Here is a 22,570-nt window from a genome sequence, read left to right on the forward strand (position 1 = left end):
CTACTTTAACTGGAGCACCACAATGATGTTTTTGGTCCCCCGGAATCAATGTCAGCTCAGAGCCAGTGTCCATTAGTTCCCAAAATGTCTGATCATTTCCCTTTCCCCACTACACAGTTACCCTGGTAAAAGGCTGGAAGTTGCCTTGGGGAAGTATGGGATAAAGATTCACTGCATAAATTGTCAGTAATATAGCGGGGTCCTTCCTCAAGGGGACTCGGCCTCCCCTTCATTCAAGAGGTTCTGGGTCTGTAAACTGGGTCAAGTCTGGAAATTGATTGAGGGGCCGTGATTCTCTGTTTTTATAATTCAAATTAGTCTTTTGTCCATCTGACCTAGAAGTTTTCTGCTTGTATAAATTAAGTAGGAATGCAGTAGGCTTCCTATCAATTTCACTTCTAGGAACACCATGATTAATTAGCCAATGCCAGAGCTCTGCATGAGTCAGACTATTCTGCTTGCCGCTTTGCCTCTGCTGTCCATTACAGTAGCTACGCCCACTTTGTCTTTGACAGTTGAGTGTCACCACTTGGCTTCTGCCACCTCAGGATCCTATTATGTCCATTGTATTTAAATTTTGTAGTTGAGTGACTGCAGTTCCCACCGTTAGATCTGACATACAGAGAACAGCAATTACAGGGCTCTTCAAAGATGCAAGTGCTGGCCAGGCACGGTGGCTCATGCCTGTAATCCCAGCACTTTGGGAGGCCGAGGCAGGTGGATCACAAGGTCAGGAGATCGAGATCATCCTGGCTAACATGGTGAAACCCCATCTCTACTAAAAATATAAAAAATTAGCCAGGCATGGTGGTGGGTGCCTGTAATCCCAGCTACTCGGGAGACTGAGGCAGGAGAATGGCGTGAACCCAGGAGGCAGAGCTTGCAGTGAGCCGAGATCGTGCCACTGCACTCCAGCCTGGGCGAAAGAGCCAGACTCCGTCTCAAAAAAAAATGCAAGTGCTGCCCTCACAAATCTGTTTTGCAAGGCATTGGTCAAGGGCTCTCCCAGCTGGGATGAGTAGGTCTAAAGTGACTAATCCACTCCACCATCCCAATCTCCCTAAGCCCTTGGATCCCTTCCTCTATATTAACCAAGGGAGATCAGGCATTTCCAGCTCACTCACAGTGGGCCATCTTTCAATCCACATTTCAGTTAACCAAGCAAATAAACTATTAGAACCTTTTTTAACTCCCTGAGCTGCAACATTAAATGCAGAGCTCCTACTTAGTGGGCCCAAATCAATAAATTCAGCCTGATCTGACTCTATGTTCCATCTACCATTATCCCACACCCTTAATATCCATTCCCATGCCTGTTCTCCAGATTCCTATTTATATAAATTAGAAAATTCAAGGAGTTCTTTTCTAGCGTAGTGCACCTCTTCGTGGGTCACACTCTCAACCTCACCTCCAAGGGCCCACCAGGACATTAGTCTAGTTATAGGTCTAGAAGCAAACAGGTGTTGGGGATGGTTCCTGAGGAGAGTCAACATTATCTTGCCTGGCAACTGCCTCACGGGAGACCATCACCATTGCCTCAGGCAGCGCAGGGTTTATCTCCTCAGACAAAGGTGGAAAGGCTGATGGTAGCATGGGTTGGGAAGGGGATGTTGCCACTACTGGGGATAGGGAAGCCGTTTCTTCTGGCAAAAAAGGTTCATCAGAGTTTACAAGCTCCGTGTCCCCAGCTTCATCAGGGTCCTCCCACACATCCCCATTCCAAGTTATAGGGTCCCACTCTTTTCCAATCAATGCCCTCGCTTTAACAGTAGACACCTAGCAAGGCTGTGCATGCACCTTTCATTGCAGGTCAGCCACTCTAATGATAAGAGCTTGTGTCTGGTTTTCCACAATTTCAGCTCTTTCTCTGCAGGAGGTAAGATTCTCACTCAGGGCAGTCTTAGCAGATTTGAGGCTCAGTATCTGCTTCTGAAGCCAGGAGATAGAATCCTTGAGTTCATCATTGTTTTTCATTACTTTGTCCACTGAACTTAGGAACAACCAACGAGCTTCTTTATGTTCCTTGGTTCTCTACACTATACTCCATACAAATGTATTACGTATGGAGTTACTAAACTCCTTGCCTCTTATGAGCGATGAATCAGGAGTGTCAAATGCATGTATTTTGCATAACTCTCTAAACAATTCACACCAAGGACTATCAGTGTTCTTCATCCTATTAGAAGTAGAGTCCTTAGTATTTTTGGGTCTAATCATATAAAGCAGAAGCCCCAAAACCAATGAAAGAACTCCATCCTTAATATTCTGTTCCTCTAGAACCATTCCTGATACCAAAATCTGTATTAGTCAGGGTTCTCTGGAGGTACAGAATTAATGGAATACATATACATAGAAAGGTGAGTTTATTAAGTGTTAACTCACACAATCACAAGGTCCCACAATAAGCCGTCTGCAGGCTGAGGAGCAAGGAGAGTCGGTCCAAGTTCCAAAACTGAAGAACTTGGAGTCTGATGTTTGAGAGAAGGAAGCATCCAGCATGGGAGAAAGATGTAGGCTGAGAGGCGAGGCCAGTCTAACCTTTTCACGTTCTTCTGCCTGCTTTATATTCACTGGCAGCTGATTAGATGGTGCCCATCCAGATTAGGGGTAGGTCTGCCTTCCCCAACCCACTGACTCAAATGTTAATCTCCTTTGGCAGTACCCTCACAGATACACTTTTGCATCCTTCAATTCAGTCAAGTTGACACTAGGTATTAACCATCACACTAAGAGTGGTGGTGCGTGTCTGCAGTCCCAGGCACTTTGGAAGCTGAGGTAAGAGGATTGCTTGAGCCCAGGAGTTGGAGGCTGCAATAAGTTATGATTGCCCTACTGCACTCTAGTCAGGGTGACAGACCAAGACCCTGTCTCCAAATATATGTATGTTTATAGTCAGTGAGAAAAGAGGTGAATAGATTCAGGGTTTACCATTCAAATAATCTAAAGCAGCTTCCAGCTATCACTGAAGTTTAAAAACTAAGTAGATTTCAAAAAAGAGTGAATGAGAAATGAATGAAACATGGAAAAGTATTAAAGGTGGGTTATTTTTAATAAAAAGCACCCAAGGAATCCGGCCCCAATATGACAAATGTCCAAGCTATTTTCAGTGTTCTAACTAAAAAGAATTTGGGATAGCAAATTAGATTGTGAGAAGTTTAATGTGTTTTTTAAAAATTAAAGCAATTTTAAATGTACAGCAACTTCTCAGCAAAAACCAAAAAGGCTTTGACTGTTTTATTTTTTTCTGTTTAAAGTGCTATGCAATGCCCTTTGAGGCATATTTACAACCAGCAATATTTTACTATAGCTGAATGTAATGATTTGAGACACTTATAACATCACTGCTTATAATAAGCAGGTGAAACATAATTTGGGTTAGAGAGACAGGGATTTAGGTGCTTGGAGGTAGGAAGGCATATAAGGTCTGTTTAACCCTTTGACTTCTAGAATCAGGAATTTTTTTTTAATTGTAAATTATAAAAACAGGCCAGGCACAGTGGCTCATGCCTGTAATCCCACCACTTTGGGAGGCTGAGGCGCATGGATCACTTGAGGTCAGGAGTTTGAGACCAGCCTGGCCAACATAGTGACACCCCGTCTCTACAAAAAATACAAAAAATTAGCTGGGTATGGTGGCAGGCACCTGTAATCCGAGTTACTCGGGTGGCTGAGACACAAGAATCGCTTGAACCCAGGAGGCGGAGGTTGCAGTGAGCTGAGATCGCAGTATTGCATTCCAGCCTAGGTGACAGAGTGAGACTCCGTCTCAAAAAAAAAAAAATGTAAATTGTAAAAACAAAAACTCAACAGATAACTAGGCTCCGCACATGTCTCTGAGGTAAATACTTGTAAAAAAAACAAATCCATATGTTTAGCCACAAACGGAAATCACATATGAAAATAATTACTTGAAAAGTGATGTCACCCTCATAAAATGGCTTCCAGATTTGCTTTTTATCTTTCCATCTTTAGCCTTCAGATTTTCCCATGGGGACAAGTAAGCATGCCATCATTGTGTTCATTAAAAAAATGCAAATTATTTTCTTAAACAAATTAATGGAATGCCTAATGGAGATTTTTCAAAAGACTACCACATCCATACATAATCATCGTATCTTGGTTTATTCATTATTGGAGACTGTGATTTTATATCAGTGTCTTAGATTATTCATTTAGCAAATCTTTATTGAGCATTTACTGTATGCCAGGTCTCCCACTAGGTTTTATGCAAACAAAGTTAAACAATAGCCACAGCCTCTAAGTGCTCACATTCAGTCTAGTCGAGGAGATGAATAGGGAAATGAGTTGCCATTAAACCATGCCATGAGGGGTATGCTCCAGATGAGTGGGAGAAGCCCTGGGAATATGTCGGGAAGAGACATTTCAGTCACCAGGGCAGTGGATCTCTACCATCTCACACAACACTCTGCCTTTTTCTTTAATTTAAACTTTTATCATAAAAGTTGAAAAACTTGCCCAGTGCGGTGGCTCATGCCTGTAATCCCAGCACTTTGGGAGGCCGAGGCAGGCAGATCATGAGGTCAGGAGTTCGAGACCAGCCTGGCCAACATGGTGAAACCCTGTCTCTACTAAAAATACAAAAATTAGCCAGGCATGGTGGTGTGGGCCTGTAGTCCCAGCTACTTGGGAGGCTGAGGCAGGATAATTGTTTGAACCTGGGAGGCAGAGGTTGCGGTAAGCCAAGATCACATCATTGCACTCCAGCCTGGGTGACAGAGCAAGACTCGGTCTTGGGGGGGAAAAAAAAAGTTGAAAAACTGTTTTTCAAAAGTTTTCATAAACTTTTATCATAAGCTGAAATAGAATTCTATATTAATAAGTCAGCAGGCAGACATGGTGGCCTACACCTATAATCCCAGCACTTTAGGAGGCGGAAGCAGGAGGATTACTTGAGCCCAGGAGTTCAAGACTAACCTGGGCAACTAGTAAGACCCCATCTCTACAAAAAATTTAAATATTAGCCAGGTGTGTTAGCACACACCTGTGGACCCACCTACTCAGGAGGCTACGCAGGAGGTAGCACACACCTGTGGTCCCAGCTACTCAGGAGGTGGGAGGATCACATGAGCCCAGGAAGTCAAGACCGTAGTGAGCTGATACGCACCACTGCACTCTGCCTAGCTAACAGAGTGAGACCCTGCCTCAAAAAAAAAAAAAAAAAAAATTTAAGTCAGCATGTAAGTCAGAGACCATTAGAAGGCTACCTAGGGCCTTAGGAAGGCCAGTGTTTGATACATGGCTCCGTGAGCCATTGCATCTCAGTCTCCTGAATCAAGAATCAAAATGATTGTGTGAGATGGCATTATGTTTATATATTCTGCGGACTATGGAGTTAAAGATATTCATACTCTGCCGGGCCGTTTACTTTGAAATTAAGTGTCTGGGTTTCTATACATTAGTATTCATTATCAGTCTGTGCTTTCTCTCTTTCTGATTATTCTTCAATAGGATATTGAAGAAACGATGAACACAGCTTTGAATGAACTCCGAGAACTGGAGAGACAGAGCACAGCAAAGCATGCCCCTGATGTGGTGCTGGATACCCTGGAGCAAGTGAAAAACTCTCCCACCCCTGCCACTTCCACAGAATCTCTCAGCCCTTTGCACAACGTTGCCCTCAGGAGCTCCGAGCCTCAGATTCGACGTAGCACTAGCTCCTCCAGTGACACAATGAGTACTTTCAAACCTATGGTGGCACCCAGAATGGGTGTGCAGCTGAAGCCTCCAGCCCTTAGGCCAAAACCTGCTGTTCTTCCAAAAACAAATCCTACCATAGGACCTGCCCCGCCTCCCCAGGGTCCAACAGACAAGTCTTGCACGATGTAAAAACCAGCCAAGCAAGGCCATAAAGGGAGGTGACTTTAAAAAAAAAAAAATAACGGATTAGTGACAAAATCATTGATCCATAACTTTCCTTAGTTTTGTGCTTATAACTGGAGATCTTTTGGCTTTTCTATGTTGTCGAATGTAATGTCTGAGACTAGCTAAATTAACACGGGCATTTGTATTTTGTAATTTTTTAAAATAACTGGACATATGTCATTTTAAGGACAATAGAAACACTTAGACTTACTTGAAAATCCAATGCTGCACCACTTGTAATGAAGGCAACACCGCTCTCCACATCGTACAGAGCTTCAGGTTTAGTGTAGCCCAGGTGAGTCAGAAAGGTTGTGACCTGAAGGCAGAAGAACCCGAATTCCACACCTCACTGGAGTAGAGCCAGTGTTGGTCTGTGGCACTTGGGCTGAAAGGTGATAATGGCGTTGCCTGGTAGCTGACAATGAGCACCTTCGATTCCATGTGGAGTGGGGTTTAGCTCATGCAAAAGACTTGCAGTTGTCTCCATGGGACGATCCCAGCGGGACTGTCAGTCCGCAGCTCGAGTGGGTTGGATGCTTGCCTCTTTCCTAACAGTTATTTCCCAGGGTCCAGCTTAAAGACTCGATGGAATTGGGTCGAACCTCTGCTGTTACTGCTTGAACTTAACCTGGGAAAGGAGAGGAAGACACCATCTCCAAAGCTATTAATGTCACTCCTTTTGTGAGCATGATTAGGCCTCGGAGATTTCCAAGTCCCTCCCCTACACTTACAAACGACTAGAAGGGTTTCATTTTAAAGACTTTCTGGTTACAGTACTCCACGAACTCCTCCAAAGATTCGTTGTTCAATAACTGCCTAGAAAATGTTTCTATCTCCCCAAATCCCTGTGTTCTCCTCTGTGGAAATGGAGGCAGCAAGAAGCACCTGAGGCCTTGGTTCATGCAGTGTTCTCTTTTGACTAAATCACCTAGGTTCCTTTAAACATGCTGCAAAGCCCAGGCATGGTGGTGCACACTGTAGTCCCAGCTACTCAGGTGGTTTACACAGGAGGATGGCTTTGGGCCTAGTAGTTCGAATCCAGCCTGGGCAGCATAGTGTGAGACCCTGTCTCTTAAAAAAAAAAAAAAAAAAAAAAAATGCCCCAAAGACCTGATGATCCTAAATTTGAAATCCCAACTGTCCTCTCCATTTGTCTTTGAGCCAACTCCAAACTGGCCCTGGTACCTGAGTGAGAGCCACGCAGGGCCATCAGCAAAAGATGACCTTGTAGTTCTCACCCAATTGTGTACCTCACAACCACAACTTCTTTTTCTCTGTCCCTTTTCCCTTTGTTGTTTTCATTTTTGTATGTGGTCTCTATATCACTCCCATAGTCAGCAGAAGTCTCAATTGGAGACGCTCTTTCTCTGGCATCCTAGCACACAGACAATTTTTAAGCCTATATTTATGCTATATCTTCCCCCTATCTTAAGAAAATTTGCTTTGAATTCCATTCTCCTACTAGCAGCAGCTGATATCACCTGTAGACCTGTGAGCATTTTATCGACTCTATCATTGAAGTTACTGATATTTTTGTTGTTGTTGTTGTTGTTGTTGTTGTTGAGAAAAATGGATTTCCCAGAACTAATCTCTCTGGCCCACCATTAATTTCCTTCTTGGTTTCATTTCAAACTGGCAGCCAATTGCACGCACACCTAAGAGCTACACAGTGTAGATTTTACTTCATCAGCCCATTGGTGAATGCATCGTGCAGAAATGAATTGGGATCTGTACTTAAATCAAGATCATTACTTTGATCTCTACCTCAGTTTGCCCATCTAGTCATTCTATTGCAGGAAGAGGTTAAATCGATGAGATACTGTTACCTTCCAAAGTCACACTGCTGATTGCTTGCCTGTGGCCTGATTTCACAAATGAATAGTGATTTTTTTTTCCCATGTATTTCTAGGTATGGTGAACTTTTAAACCTCCAAATTTTCAGAGCCATACTTTTTGCCCATTTTGAAAAAGAAGCCCAGGACAGTACCTTGTCCAGCCCCTCCCCGTTTCCCCCGAGCTTTTTGGGTCCTTCAGCACCCTTGGACACCATGGAGATCCAGCCAGGACTGAGCTTTGAATAGCACTAGCCCTTTTAAACAATCCTTACGAATTCCTTAGGAAGTTTAAACTTTCCTAAATAATCCCCCACTTTTTTTTTTTTTTTTTTTTTTTTTTTTTTTTTTTGAGTTGGAGTCTTGCTCTGTCACCCGGGCCAGAGTACAGTGGTGCAATCTCTGCTCACTGCAACCTCTGCTCACTGCAACCTCCATCTCCTGGGTTCAAGCAGTTCTCCTGAGTAGCTGGGATTATAGGTGCCGCCACCATGCCCAGCTAATTTTTGTATTTTTAGTAGAGACGGGGTTTCACCATGTTGGCCAGACTGGTCTCAAACTCCTGACCTCAGGTGATCCAATGGCCTCAGCCTCCAAAAGTGCTGGGATTACAATGTGAGCCACCATGCCCGGCCATTCCCCCACTTCTTTAAAATAGTAAGAATTCTTAAAAACCATATTCCTTGCTTGATGGAAGAGTAAGATGTTAACAGAGGGCATCAAAGGGCCAGAGGTGTCTTTGAATTTATTTTTTTTCAGTGTCTTTTTTGAGCTCTTCAGATCTTCCTCCTGCCTGTTCATTTATTCAGCCTTCTATCTGGTCATCCTCCCCAGCAGCTCTTCTCTCTGGTGTGTCCACCTGTGGTGGAATGAGGATTGCCTTTCTGTGCTCCCCATCAGGACTCTGCTGTCTTGGCGGGCAGGAGTCGTGCTGCTGCAGAGCCTCAGAGGCTGTGCCTTCTTTCAGGAAACAGCTCCTAATACTCTCCCATCACTCACTCTACCTGTCTCCATCTTATTTCCCTATACTCCTATTGTCACCTTGAGACTTTTTTTTTTTTTTTTTCAATTCCATATGAAGGGTATAACCTCAGTGAGTGAGGACTCAGTACTCACCTCTCCTTACTTGGTTTAGTAAGTGTCTTCAGATTCCAGAGGTAAGACAAGGTGGCCACTTCACAAAGAATCCAGAATCATGCTCAGTAAAGCTCATTAAGAGCCACTGCAGCTGAGAAGGTTCACAGCCTTCTTTCCTGCGACAGAGGCAGCACACAGGGGAGGGGGGAAGACACAGGGAAACGAGAGAGAACGAGGAGAATGAAGCCTTGAGGTGTTCTGCCCCCAGTTTCAAGGAGCTTATCAGGTTTCATGGGCAATTTGGGGAGGGGGGCATTTTGATGGTGGGTAAATGATGGCTCTACAAAGATTACCTGACTCCACTTACACAAGAATATGTATTCACAGCTGATAAAACTGTGTGTTCACATCCCATCCGTAGAACTCACTGAAGGAGATTCACCAAGTCAGCCTTTTGGACTGGGTTGGGGTTTGGGGAGTGGATTTGGGGATAGAGAGAAAGGTACTTAGTACACATTTTCTAATGGGTGTTATGTGAACTGTTTGAACCTGCTGAGTGGCGCTTTGTAGAGCTCCACGTTCACATTCAGTGTCAGCACCATTCAACAGATTAGCACATCTTCGTACAACATCATCTGGCTTTGGTGTCCCTCGAGCCACCTGTAGAATAATTTATGGCAGGGTCCCACAATCTACTGCAATGATCGTGAACAGCTATCAGTGGATGTACTGCTCCAAGAGTCAAATTGTATCAGTTAAGGGTTTTCCAACTTTTGCTATTCTCCCCCACCAAAAAGCGGGGGCGGTTATAATTTAAAGAAAAGGAAAAGAGGGGTGGGTTGGTAGTTGTGTCCTTAACATTTAGGAATGACATAGCCTCTGGAGTCTACAAACTGAAGAAACTTTCATCTGATCAGCCTTGGAAATCCAGTTAAAGAGCCTATGGGTCTCTTGAGGGGGAGTTAGAGGATTCAAATTTGGGATGATGCTCATTGATTCCTGACCATAGCAGTGAGAGGCCATTTTTTGTGCAGGAAATGTGGGACTCAGTCTTGTTTTCGATTATCCACCACAGAAACCCTGAGACACAGAGCAGCTTAGAAGGCTCTACCCATGCGTAAACAGAGCTCCCTACTCCAGACCACCTGCCACCCACCTCCCAAGCTGAGAACACAAGCTCCAGCTGGGCTGGAGAGTCAGGCTTGGTGCAGGGTGACTTTAGCGAAGTTTTGTCAGATCCACAAAGCAAACTGGAATTTGAGCTTTCACTTACCCCAGTATACTTTCTTTAAAAAGTGAAAAGAAAAAAAAAAAGTCTATGTGGTATAATCGAGATGGATACCTGTGTCTTTAAATTACGTAGGGAATTTTGTATGTTTAAATAATTGTACTGGTTTCCATAATGCTTATCTTAGAAACTTTAGTAAAAGAAAATATATGAACTGTGCATTTGTGAATGCCCCCCTTAGAGCATTCATCCAAGTTCAGTGTGTAGTGTGATGGTTATTATAGATATTTAAAGTATAGTAAGTGGCTGTGTAACAGGAGAGGCTACTGTTTACCTACGTACTGAAGGGTAACTGCTGCCCGCGTAATTAAATCAGTATTGTCCTTTCCTGTCGGTTTGATCAATTGCAGTACCGGTAGCTTCCTGCTTGTGACTGTTACCTAATTGTGTCAATGTACATCTGTAGTATGTACATGTGAAAGTGCCTTTCTATTTTAGAGGAGTCTTAGCCTTGCTCTTGTACCGTTGCCCCACTCTGTGCCCCACCTCCACCTCCTCCTTCCAATTCCTGCTGCCCACTCCAGTGTTTTGAAGCTTCCTCCCTCTCCCCCACCTTCTCCATCCCCTCCCTCCTGTGCCTCAGTACTCAATAGTGTCCCATCTTGCATCCCTGTCGGTCCTCAGACTGTCTCGTTTTCCTTGTAGATGTGATTGTGCCTTTCTCACCCCTGTGTCCTCCCATCCCACTGCATCCATCCCCCGCTTATGTGCTGCTGACAGCATCACGCTCGCCCGTGCTCTGTACTGCCTCTCACCATTTCATTCCCTCCTCTCTGAGGTGAAAATAAAGGGGGATACTTTTACAGTTCTGGAAAGAAAAAAATGTTTTGTTAATCTGTTGTGACAATGCACTTTTATGTATAGTACTGTACATTTTGGCATGTACCATTACAGGCTTCAGTATACAGTCAGGTTTGTTCTTCACGGTGTATCTTTATAATAAATAAGATAGTTCTGGCTGCCTTTGTCTGCTTCCAGTTTGATGTGCATCTCTGTGGTGTCTTCGTTCCTTTCGTTTCTCTCATCACTACTTTCTCCCTGACAGCTAGTTTGCATTAAATAATATGAAACTTTTACCTTTAAAATAATTTTTAATCTCACTTCCATTTCTTGTTCATTTGCAAATAGGGTGTCCTGCACAGGGCCCTGTCCATGAAGCTGTGGTTTTTCAGTCATGGTTTGGAGGCTCAATGTGTAGTCAGAGAAAAGAGTCTTGGGAGAGACTTAACTGAGAAGCTGAGAGTGTACAAGCCTCCTAAACATACACCAGATTGAAATCTTTCTTTTGAGAAAGACTCTAGTTAACCATGGCAAGCCCATCTTTGGTTTCATTTCAATAAATTGAAAAATAATCCTTAGGTAATTTTTATGTGCTTAGAATTCCCTGTGTATTGGTATTTTTCTTTACCTTTTTTTTTTTTTTTTTTTTTTTTTTTTTTTTTTTTGAGACGGAGTCTCTCTGTGTCACCCAGGCTGGAGTGCAGTGGTGCAATCTTAGCTCACTGCAACCTCCCCCTCCCAGATTCAAGCGATTCTCCTGCCTCAGCCTCCTAAGTAGCTGAAATTACGGGCATCCGCCACCACACCCAGCTAATTTTTGTATGTTTAGTGGAGACGGGGTTTCACCATGTTGGCCAGGCTGGTCTCAAACTCCTGAACTAAAGTGATCTACCCACCTCAGCCTCCCAAGTGCTGGGCTTACAGGCATGAGCCACTGCATCCAGCCAGGAATTTTTCTTTAAATATAAAACAATAAATAAATCAAGGTCTAGCAATTGTAGTAGATAGCTTTGTAAAACAATATAAGTTGTGCAAGATTGAATATTGGTAAGAAATATGAAGTTTAAAAACAGGCAAATCAAGGAAAAACACTTTTTAGTAAAGTGCAAAATACTAACAGAAAAGTGTGCAAATCATTAGTGTAACAGTTCTCACAAGCTGATACCCTGATGTATCCACCACCCAGATTAAGAAACCGCACATTATCAGCATCCCAGAAACCACTGTGCTCATGCCTCTGTGAATGTATCCGAATCCTGATTAATCACACCATAGTGTGCTTTTGCTTGTCATCTTAGCTTTCTGCAAATGGCTTCATACAGTATGTAGATTTTGTGTCTGGCTCCTTTTGTTGAAATTTATGTTTGTAAGAGTCGTCATTGTTAGTAAAACCATGGTTTTTCCATTTTTACTGCTATATAGAATTCCATTACATGAATATGCTCAATATTACATTTGTTTTAGTATTTCCTGATTAAACTTTGGGTAGTATATGCAGATATCTTTAAACATGGAGAAATGAATGGGGAGGTGGGGGACCCCCCGTCAAAGGAATTGTTTTCCCAAAGCATGATGGAATAATGTTGAACGAAGCCGTTGACTGGAAGGCCTACTCAAAGGCAAGGATACTTTTCTTTCTTTCCAAAAAAGCACTGTCCAATATAGAGGCTGGAAATATTCATAGATGACACTGAAACTAGTTGAAGCTTTACTTGATGCTTATCAAGTCATGTTCTCTTACCCGATGCTGGATGCTTTTCCTTCAGTGCCTACTTTCGGACCAGAGAGTTGGATTTAGAGGTCATCCCACCAGGAACAAATGCCCAAATCAGTCTGTAGAGTTATCCAGGAAAGACTCCACCATCCTGCTACCCTCAAATCTAAGCTCCTCAGCCTGCTACGACCATCTCCTGTTGAGAAAATTGCGCCTGCCTCCCCATCTCTCACTCCCGAGCCAGAGTCCCAACAGGGTGTGACTGGTCGTCAGTTCCCACAGTTCATATGCCTGCACCCTGTAAGAATCTTAGGAAGGCAGGGCAAGAGAGTTTGCTGGCTTCTGCCTTGAGTAGTTGGGACTCCTGAAGAGGAAAATTCCCCAAGTTTGACCTAGAGTGTCAAAAAGGTCCTAAAAGCTCAGAATGATGGTAAATTCTGTCCACAGGCCATATAGCCCTGGAAAATATTGGGAAACTGAGGCATGGGTTGGTAATTTATTGAAGTTTAGTAAATGAATTTGAATTAGGACCAGCTAATCGATTTTTGGCTTACTTATACTATAGTATAAGCAAATAAGTATTTAAACTTTAGTATAAGTATTTTTGCTCACTTCATAATCACGATGAAGTTCATCACTTCTTCAGTAGCCTTTTATCTATTTCTACAGAGTAAATAGAAACTTGCCTTCTATAATAAAAAACAAAAACAAAATAGTTTTTCTATCAAGGTCAGTCTCAGCAAGAGAAATGGGACTGGGCTGGATATCAAAATGTGCTTGTGTGCATGTGCATGTGTGTGGGTGGGGAGGTGGGGAGGGGTTGAGAAGAGAGATTGCTCCTCCTGCAGTCCTGAAACAACATGCCTTGTTCAGTATTAACATCTTGAAGGCAGTTATGGCAGCATGATCCGGGAGATCATCAGCTCTAGAATATTTGCAATCCAATTCTGGCGACTTATGGATGGATCCTTCACACCCAACAGCTCTCTATCAGGGGTGCTTCCGAGGGTCATTGGATTTCTTTTAGCTGCTTCACTGTGCAGCTGAAGTTAGGACTTTCAATGAATTACCCTCTCAATGATGGTGTATTGTTCTAATCTTCTGTCTTTGACATACACAAGGAGCCCCTTGTGTAAAAATTATGTCCCTCTAAATGCAAGTGGATAATTGTGTCAGTAAGCCAGGAGAGAAGGAAACATCTTCAGTGGTCTGGTGGCACATTCAAAATTGTACAATGACATGACATTAACTCAAAAATGAAGTTTGAGATTCTGGGCCTTTGATGGACTGCATCCATTAAAAACAAAACGTGGTGTCTCATGCCTGTAATCCCAGCACTTTGAGAGGCCAAGGCAGGAGGATCAATTGAGGCCAGGAGTTCAAGACCAGCCTGGGCAATGAAAACACAAAAAAATACAAATTTTTGTATTCTTTTTGTGAGATCCCATCTCTACCAAAAAAAAAAAAATACAAAAATTAGCCAGATACAGTAGTACATGCCTGTAGTCCTAGGTACTTGGGAGGCTGAGGCAGGAAGATTGCTTGAGCCCAGATATTGGAGGCTGCAGTGAGCTATGATTGCACCACTGCACTCCAACCTGGATGGAAAAGTGAGATGCTGTCTCAAAAATAAAAAGGCAACATGGTCAAGATTTGTAATAGAAATTGCCATTTGAATTTTGATCTGTGAGCCAAAGATTATTACTGTGTTAGTAACTAAATATTACCAGATGCATTAGGAAAAGAAGGAAAAGAAACTTTAAGTAAGCCAAAAACCTATTATATAGTCATAAGTCAAACTCAGTTACTAGACTTCAACAAGTACCAACCCATGCCTCCATTTCCCAAACAGAAATAATAATATGAACGTCTTAGTATATTGTCTACTAATCCTTATACTATGTTATCTTTTAACAGAGTCAAACTCATATTCTATATATAATTGTGTATCCTCATTGGATTTTTCTCCCTTACAGCAATTCACAGTAGGAGTCTCAGTCAACATGATTTTTAATGGCTGTATAATATTCTAGCATATGAACACATCATTATTTAACCATTTTCCTATCACTGAGTGAGCCTGTTTGAAGGTTTTATTTTTTTCAATTGAATGTTATGTTGTGGTGAGCAGCTCTATATATAATAATTGTCTGTGTTTGGATCATAAAGTTAGCATTGACTCCAAAAAGTGAAATCACTGGGTCAGAGGATACAAGTATCTGTAAGGCTCATGACAAATATCGCCGACCTGTTTTCCAGCAAAGTTGTACAAATGTACATCCCTGCCAGCAATGCATAAGAGTACACAGGTATAAAACATGGTCATTTATTCTTTACCAGTGTAATAGGTGAGTGGTAGGCTCAATGCAGATTCTCGGCTGTTTGTTAACGTGCACACCCACATTTCCATAGTACAAATCTCTATTTCACTCACCCCCGTGTCCTAAACTTACATGACTCTTTATTGTTTCAGCTAAACATTATCAAACAGAGATTTTCCTCAGGCACCGTAAGCTCAACAGACCCAATAATTAAACCCACTTTCTTTCATTCCAAAAAATATTCTGCAGCCCCTCTACATCCTCCAATCTGTTCCACCGCCTATCTCTGCTCTAACCTAATTTTCTGTGTGCCATTCCCCTTGCCACAACGATTGCCGTAGCTTCCAAGTTGGTGTGCCTGTGCCCATTGTCTCCTCCTTGAAATGATTATATCTACACTGCTGCCAATAAATCATCTTTCTTAAGAACAAAATGAGAAACCTAACAATCATTGAAAATGTTCCATTTACTGACATTGCTTCCCTCAACACGTTGCATGTTAATAGCCAACATGTATTGAGTACCAGACTCCACGCTACAAATGTTAATCCTCACAAGAAAGCCAAGAGAGCCACTGTTATTATCATCATCTTTACCCATAAAAAATTAAGCCGCAGGGGTACACTGGCTCTGGTCACATAGCTAGATCGTGACACAGCAGGATTTGATTCCAAGCCATTTGGTGCTGGAGGCTATACTTGTAACCACTGCTGCATTCTGATCTCTATAACGTGCTCATGTCATTACCCTGCTCAGAAGCCATACGTGGCTCCCCATTGCTGCAGGACGGCATACTACTGTGTCTTATTCATCTTTGTATCTTCAAGCCTAACGCATCACTAACTAAACAGCAAATTGGCGGAACTGAAATGAATTCAATGTCTGCCGCTTTGACCTCAGCCTGCCATTTCAGCCTTCCTGCCCACCAGCTTCTCTTCAGAACCTTTAGTTTCAGTCATAGCAGGTCACCTTTCTTTGAAAATGCGATGCTGCGTGCTCCCTCCGCATACTTCATGCCATTCCTTAGCCTAAAATGCCCCCTACTTCATCCTGATAACTGCCTGTTGAAATTGTATTCATCATTCCAAACCCAACAAAATGGTTATATCCTTCAAGAAGGGTTCCCCAAACCTCCCAGCTGGCATTAATTGTTCTGTTACATTTTACTTCTATTGAATCAGGCTCCCTTCTGGGCATCTAGCTGTGAATGAGACACACAGGGCTTCTGGTCTCATGGAGTGTACTTACTTCCTGGTATGATTTTTTTTTTTTTTTTTTAAAAAGCACTATATAAGCCAACAGCTAAATCGGCAAAATAATTTCAGGTGTTGAAAACTGCTACAAAAAGCAAAAGTGAAACAAACAGGGTGATAGAATTTAGAGTGTCTGGGAGAAGGATTTGAGATGGGACAGCTTGAATGCCACCTTGGATGTGGTAGCATTTGAGCTAAGACCTGAATAATGAGAAGGAACCGGCCATGTGAAAAGGAAGAGAAAGACCCAAGCAGAAGGAACTGCACATGGGAAAACAGGGCCACGCTCACGTGGTTAAGGAGTCAAACGCATTCACTGTGACCGTACCACCATAAGCAAGAAGCCCTGGAGATGAAAATAAAGGCCAGAGTATGGACAGAGATAAGATTTTGGAGGCCAAAGTAAGGTACTTAAAATTAGCAGGGCTTGGTGGTGCACACCTGTAATCCCAGCTACTCAGGAGGCTGAAGCAGGGCAATTGCTTGAACCCGTGAGACGGAGGTTGCAGTGACCCAAGATTGCACCACTACACTACAGCCTGGGCAACACCGTGAGACTCCATCTCAAAAAAAAAAAAGTAAGGTGCTTAGATGTCATTCTAAGTTCAAGGAAAGCCATTGGAAGGTTCCAAAAAGGAACGTGACAACATCTATATTTTTAAAAGATCACTCCTCAAAACCACAATGAGATATCACCTCACACCCATTAGGATGACCACTCTCAAATGATCAAACACATTCCAGAAAATAACAAGTCTCGGCCAGGGTGTAGAGAAATTGACACCCTTGTGCACTGCTGGTGGGAATGTAAAATGGTATAGCCACTAAGGAAAACAGTGTGGAAGTTCCTCAAAAAAACTAAAAATAAAATCCTCATATGATCCACCAAGCCCACTTCTGGGTACATATCCAAAAGAATTGAAAACAGAAGAGATATTTGCACACTCATGTTTATGCAGCTTTATTCACAATAGCCACAAGAGAGAAGCAACCCATTAATGGATGAATGGGTAAAGAAAATGCACTATACACATAAAATAGAATATTATGCAGCCTTAAAAAAGAAGGAATTCCTGTCATATGCCACAATATGGATGAACCTTAAGGATACTAAGCTAAGTGAAGTGAGCCAGTCAATAAAGGACAAACATTGCATGATTTTACTTCTATGAGATATCTAAAGTAGTCAAACTCTTATAAACAGAAAGCAGAATGTTGATTGCCAGGGATCAGGATGAGGAAGAAAACAAATTGTTGTTCAGTGGTTACAGGGTTTCAGTTTTGCAAGATAAAAAGTTCTAAAGATCTGTGGTCCAACAATACGCATGCAAATAACATCACATTAAACATGGTTAAGATGATAAATTTTATACTACGTATTTTTTAATCACAATTTTAAACATCACTGTAGATGTTGAAGTTGTGTTTGGGGTCCAGGGGTGGGGAGGAGCTTGGGAGGGAATGGCAAGAGGGAAGTGAGAGACCACAATTAAGGAGCAACAGCAGGAGATGAGGGTGACTTGGACTAGATAGCCAGGTAGAAGGAGAGGAAGGGATGAATCGGGGTTTCATTTTAGAGTTAAAGTCAAAATTTGCTAATAAATTAAATATGGGAATAAAGAAAGAAAAGAATCAAGAGTGGCTCCTAGTATTTGTTTGTTTGAGCAAATGGGTGGAATATATTGATATATACTTAGAAAGAAAGAGTGGGGAAAGAAAAAAGTTGGCCAGGATGTACAACCAAGTATTCAGGTTTGAACTTTTAATTTAAGATAGGTATTAGACTTCCAAGTGGAGAAGTCTAGGAGACAGATGGACTTGAAGCTCGGGGGGGATTTCTGGCCAGAAGGTGTAAATTTGATATTTAAGGCTAGGAGGAGATCTCCTGGAAAGAGAAAGAGAAAGGAAGGTACAGAGCACATAACCAAGCCCTGAAGAGCCCAACTTGGAGAGCTTGGGTGGAGTGAGGAGCTGGCAGAGGAGACAGAAGCAGCAGCCAGGGCGGAGGAGGAAAACCAGGAGGAGCATGTAATGTGATCAGTACCCAGAGAAAAGAAGTGATTCGCATTTCTAGTGTACATTTGTTAATATAAATATGATGATAATAAAAATAGTTAACATTTGTTATATATATTATATATATGATTTATATATATATATATTATATAGTAATTTTTTTTTGAGACAGAGTCTCACTCTGTCACTCAGGCTGGAATGCAGTGGCATGATCTCAGCTCACTGCAACCTCCGCCTCCCAGTCTCAAGTGATCCTCCCACCTCAGCCTCCCAAGTACCAGGGATTACAGGTGCATGCAACCATGCCCGGCTAGTTTTTGTGTTTTTTGTAGAGACGGAGTTTCGCCATGTTGCTTGTTAAGGCCAGGCATGGTGGCTCACGCCTGTAATGCCAGCACTTTGGGAGGCCGAGGCGGGCGGATCACCTGAGGTCAGGAGTTCGAGACCAGCCTGGCCAACATGGCAAAACCCCATCTCTACTAAAAATACAAAAAAATTAGCCCGGTGTGGTGGCGCATGCCTGTAGTCCCAGCTGCTCCGGAGGCTGAGGCAGGAGAATAGCTTGAACCAGGGAAGTGGAGGTTGCAGTGAGCCGAGGTTGCGCCACTGCACTCTAGCTTGGGTGACAGAGTGGGACTCCGTCTCAAACTAAATAAATAAATATAAAAAAAAATAAACACAATCAGGCTTGTTAAATATTTTTTATGTTTGTTTGTTTGTTTGAGGCTCCTGCCTCAGCCTCCCGAGCAGCTGGGACTACAGGCGTGTGCCACCACACCTGGCTAATTTTTTTGTATTTTTAGTAGAGACGGGGTTTTGCCATGTTGGCCAGGCTGGTCTCAAACTCCTGACCTCAGGAGATCTGCCCACCTCGGCCTCCCAAACTGTTGGCATTACAGGCATGAGCGACTGCACCTGGCTGAGTTAAATATTTTCTATGTGCCAGGCACTGTGCTAACTGCTTTCATATTATCTGATTTTATCCTGTAAGACAGGAATCATTATTATCCCCATTTTTCAGATTAAAACAGACAAGCAAAAGCTGAGGTTTAAAGAAATTATCTCTTGTAAAATCACACACCTAACAATTGAGCCAATATCTGGACCTAGATCTATTGCCCACAGAGCCCCACGCTTAACTACTATTATTGGCCTCTTTGTTGCCCCACACACTTGAAATATAAATTTTTAAAGACATTTTATTATTTTTTGTATTCATCAGAATTTATTGAATCCTGATTATTTTTTCCTTAATGTTGGTTTTGTAGACTCATTTGCAGGAAGAACAATGTCAGGTGGAGAGAAGGAACTGAATGAATATTTTTAACAAATCTGTAGATGTTAATATACTTTACTTATTTGCAATTTTCATAGCTATATGATATTCTATCCCATTTCCAGTGCTTCTGCTCTTTTAGTAGCAAATACTCTGAATCTCTGCATATGTTACTCATTTTCTATCATCCTATTCCTTGTGATGGATACCCACGGGTACTCATCCACAGGATTAAAGGGTATGAGCATGTTTCTAGGTGCCCTGACCCCAAGAGTAGGGGTTTTGTTCGAGGCAAAGCTAAAAGGAAATGATAAAATAAATGAACATTTATATAAGTTAAATCTATTAATCTAGCCTTAATACACCGAGAACAACAGGGATTAATAAGCCATCTATCTTAACGTGCATGGTTAGGACCTCAAGGAAAGTGGGCTCAAGCAATGAGTGTTAGTACACATGGAAAATCACATTTGCCATGTTTTCTATGGCTTTGGGCTGCTGCATCCCTGCAGTTTAATAGGAGAAAGGCTGGTGAAAATGTTACCAACTGCCAGGGGTCAATGGCGAAAGAACACACTTCTCTAGAAAAGATTACCTTCTCTGAAGAAGGGATGGGGGAATAAGGCATAAAACTCTCTGACCTGAGAGACCTTCACAGCCAGGCCTGCACTGCTCATGCTTTGGGACCGGAAAGTGGATGGTTTGATATGGTAGCTGCACCTCTGAGAAAAGGGCATTCTTGGCAGGAGAAAGAGTGTTACATGGAAAGATCAGTGATAGTACACATGCCGTTCCATAGACTGAGGTGGCTTTCCCACCCTTCAACACTCCTTCAGACCCCCACTGTAACAAAGGAATGTGTCGACCTCTAAATTCATCTTTTACTGAACAAATAACTCATGAGGGTTGCCATGTCTCACACTGTAGGAAGAGCTGGAGCAGGGCCTAAAACATTATAGTGCAAATATCTATTTATACATCTGTATGAGAGTAACTGATGCTAGCTGCTGTAACAAACAACCCCCCAAACTCAGTAACACAATCAAGCTGTATTTCTCCTTCACATCATAGCCTGGTGTGGGTCAGGTAGGTGACTTGGGGTTCTAGGCTCCTTTCATTTTTTTGCCACTGCCACGCTGGAAATGGGATAGAATATCGTATAGCTTTGAAAATTGCAAATAAGTAAATTATATTAACATCTACAAATTTGTTAAAAATACTCATTCAATTCTTTCTCTCTGCCTGACATTGTTCTTCCTGCAAATGAGTCTACACAATCAACATTAAGGAAAAAATAATCAGGATTCAATAAATTCTGATGGATACAAAAAAGAATAAAATGTCTTTTAAAATTTATATTTCAAGTGTATGGGGCAATAAAGAGGCCAGAAAATAGTAGTTAAATGTGGGGCTCTGTAGGCAATAGATCTAGGTCCAGACACTGGCTCAATTGTTAGCTGTGTGATTTCACAAGAGATAATTGATGCTAGCTGCTGTAACAAACAACCCCCCAAACTCAGTAACACAATCAAGCTGTATTTCTCCTTCACATCACAGCGTGGTATGGGTCAGGCAGGTGACTCAGGGTTCTGGGCTCCTTCCGTTTTTTTGTCGCTGCCACCTTAGTATGTGGCCACCATGACGAGGAAGAGAAAGCACTTGCAATGACGTGAGGTTTTACGTCTTGGTATGGAGGAGACACAAATCACTACTGTACATGTCCAAGTCACATGGCAAGCAAGGCCGGGAAATGTCATCTTCCTATAATGCAAGAAAAAGAACCCAGGGCTGGGCACGGTGGCTCTTGCCTATAACCGCCACACTCTGGGAGGCCGAGGCAAGAGGATTACTTGAGCCCAGGTAAGGATTAAAAGAGAGCAATTAAACACTGCTTGGTGCATAGTTAGTGCTCAAGAATTGTGCTATAATCAATGTTACTAAATTGTCTAGGATTAGATGTTTCTAAATTAAAACTATTTCCTGCTTTGTATTTGTCCTTTATTCCAAAAACTTAAAAGTTTCTCCAGTCATTTCTGGTTTGTCAAGGATGAAATACTAAAGCAACTTCATGGATTGTGATTTCAAGTATATGAAAAGTTTAAGACCCAATTGCTTTTGAAGGAGATTCGTCTAAAAAACCAGGGATTCAAACCCAACACATCTGATGCTACAGTCTACCCTCTTAGTTGACACAGAATTAAATTAAAATCACTATTGATTGGATTATGCTTTGATAAACATGCAACTTCATTTAAGTCTCGTAAATAATTAGCATTATGAGGTCAGGAGTTTGAGACAAGCCTGGCCAATATGGTGAAACCCCGTCTCTACTAATAATACGAAAATTAGCCAGGCATGGTGGCAGGCACCTGAAGTCCCAGCCACTTGGGAGGCTGAGGCAGAAGACTTGGAGATTTACTCTCTAGAGCAACAGTTTTGGCAACCTTTTTGGCAACAGGGACCAGTTTTGTGGAAGACAATTTTTCCACAGATGATAGTGGGAGTTGGGGGGATTAGACTGTCATAAGGAGCGCACAACCTAGATCCCTCAATTGTGTAGTTCACAGTAGGGTTCGTGCTCCCATGAGAATCAGCCTTGGCTGATCTGACAGGAGACAGAGCTCAGGTGGTAATGGTCACTTACCCCCTGCTGTGCAGTCCGGTTTCTAATGGGGTGGGGGGAGGGTAATTAGCATTATTGAAATATAATTCATATATCATACAATTTAGTACTTTATTGGGTACAATTCAGTGGTTTTTAGTATATTTACAGATGTGCAATTATCACACAATGAATTTTGGAACTGGAGTCTCGCTCTGTTACCCAGGCTGGAGTGCAGAATCTACAAAGAACTTAAACAAATTTATAAGAAAGAAACAACTCCATTAAAAAGTGGGCAAAGGGTCAAGTGCAATGACTCACACCTGTAATCCCAGCACTTTGGGAGTCCGAGGTGGGTGGATCACTTGAAGTCAGGAGTTGAAGACTAGCCTGGCCAACATGGTGAAACCCTGTCTCTACCAAAAATGCAAAATTAGCTAGGTGTGGTGGTGTGCTCCTGTAATCCCAGCTACTTGGGAGGCTGAGGCAGAAGAATTGTTGGAACCTGGGAGGTGGAGGTTGCAGTGA

General features: G+C 42.4%; 2 protein-coding genes across 3 annotated transcripts in view; one reads left to right on the forward strand and one right to left on the reverse strand.

The window, feature by feature from the left end:
• The window catches only part of SRGAP1 (SLIT-ROBO Rho GTPase activating protein 1), a 306,109-nt gene extending 295,070 nt beyond the window's left edge, over positions 1 to 11,039 (forward strand). For both annotated transcript variants that reach the window (XM_050748400.1, XM_050748401.1), the window contains exon 22: positions 5,470 to 11,039. In XM_050748400.1, coding sequence (XP_050604357.1) covers positions 5,470 to 5,847 — 378 coding nt within the window. In that variant the 3' untranslated portion in view covers positions 5,848 to 11,039. The remainder of the gene's footprint in view (positions 1 to 5,469) is intronic.
• PPM1H (protein phosphatase, Mg2+/Mn2+ dependent 1H) overlaps positions 1 to 22,570 on the reverse strand; it is a 1,465,797-nt gene that overhangs the window by 1,284,545 nt on the left and 158,682 nt on the right. The window lies entirely within an intron of this gene.

This window comes from Macaca thibetana, chromosome 11 (genome assembly GCF_024542745.1).
Source record: "Macaca thibetana thibetana isolate TM-01 chromosome 11, ASM2454274v1, whole genome shotgun sequence".
Classification (NCBI taxonomy): Eukaryota; Metazoa; Chordata; class Mammalia; order Primates; family Cercopithecidae; genus Macaca; species Macaca thibetana.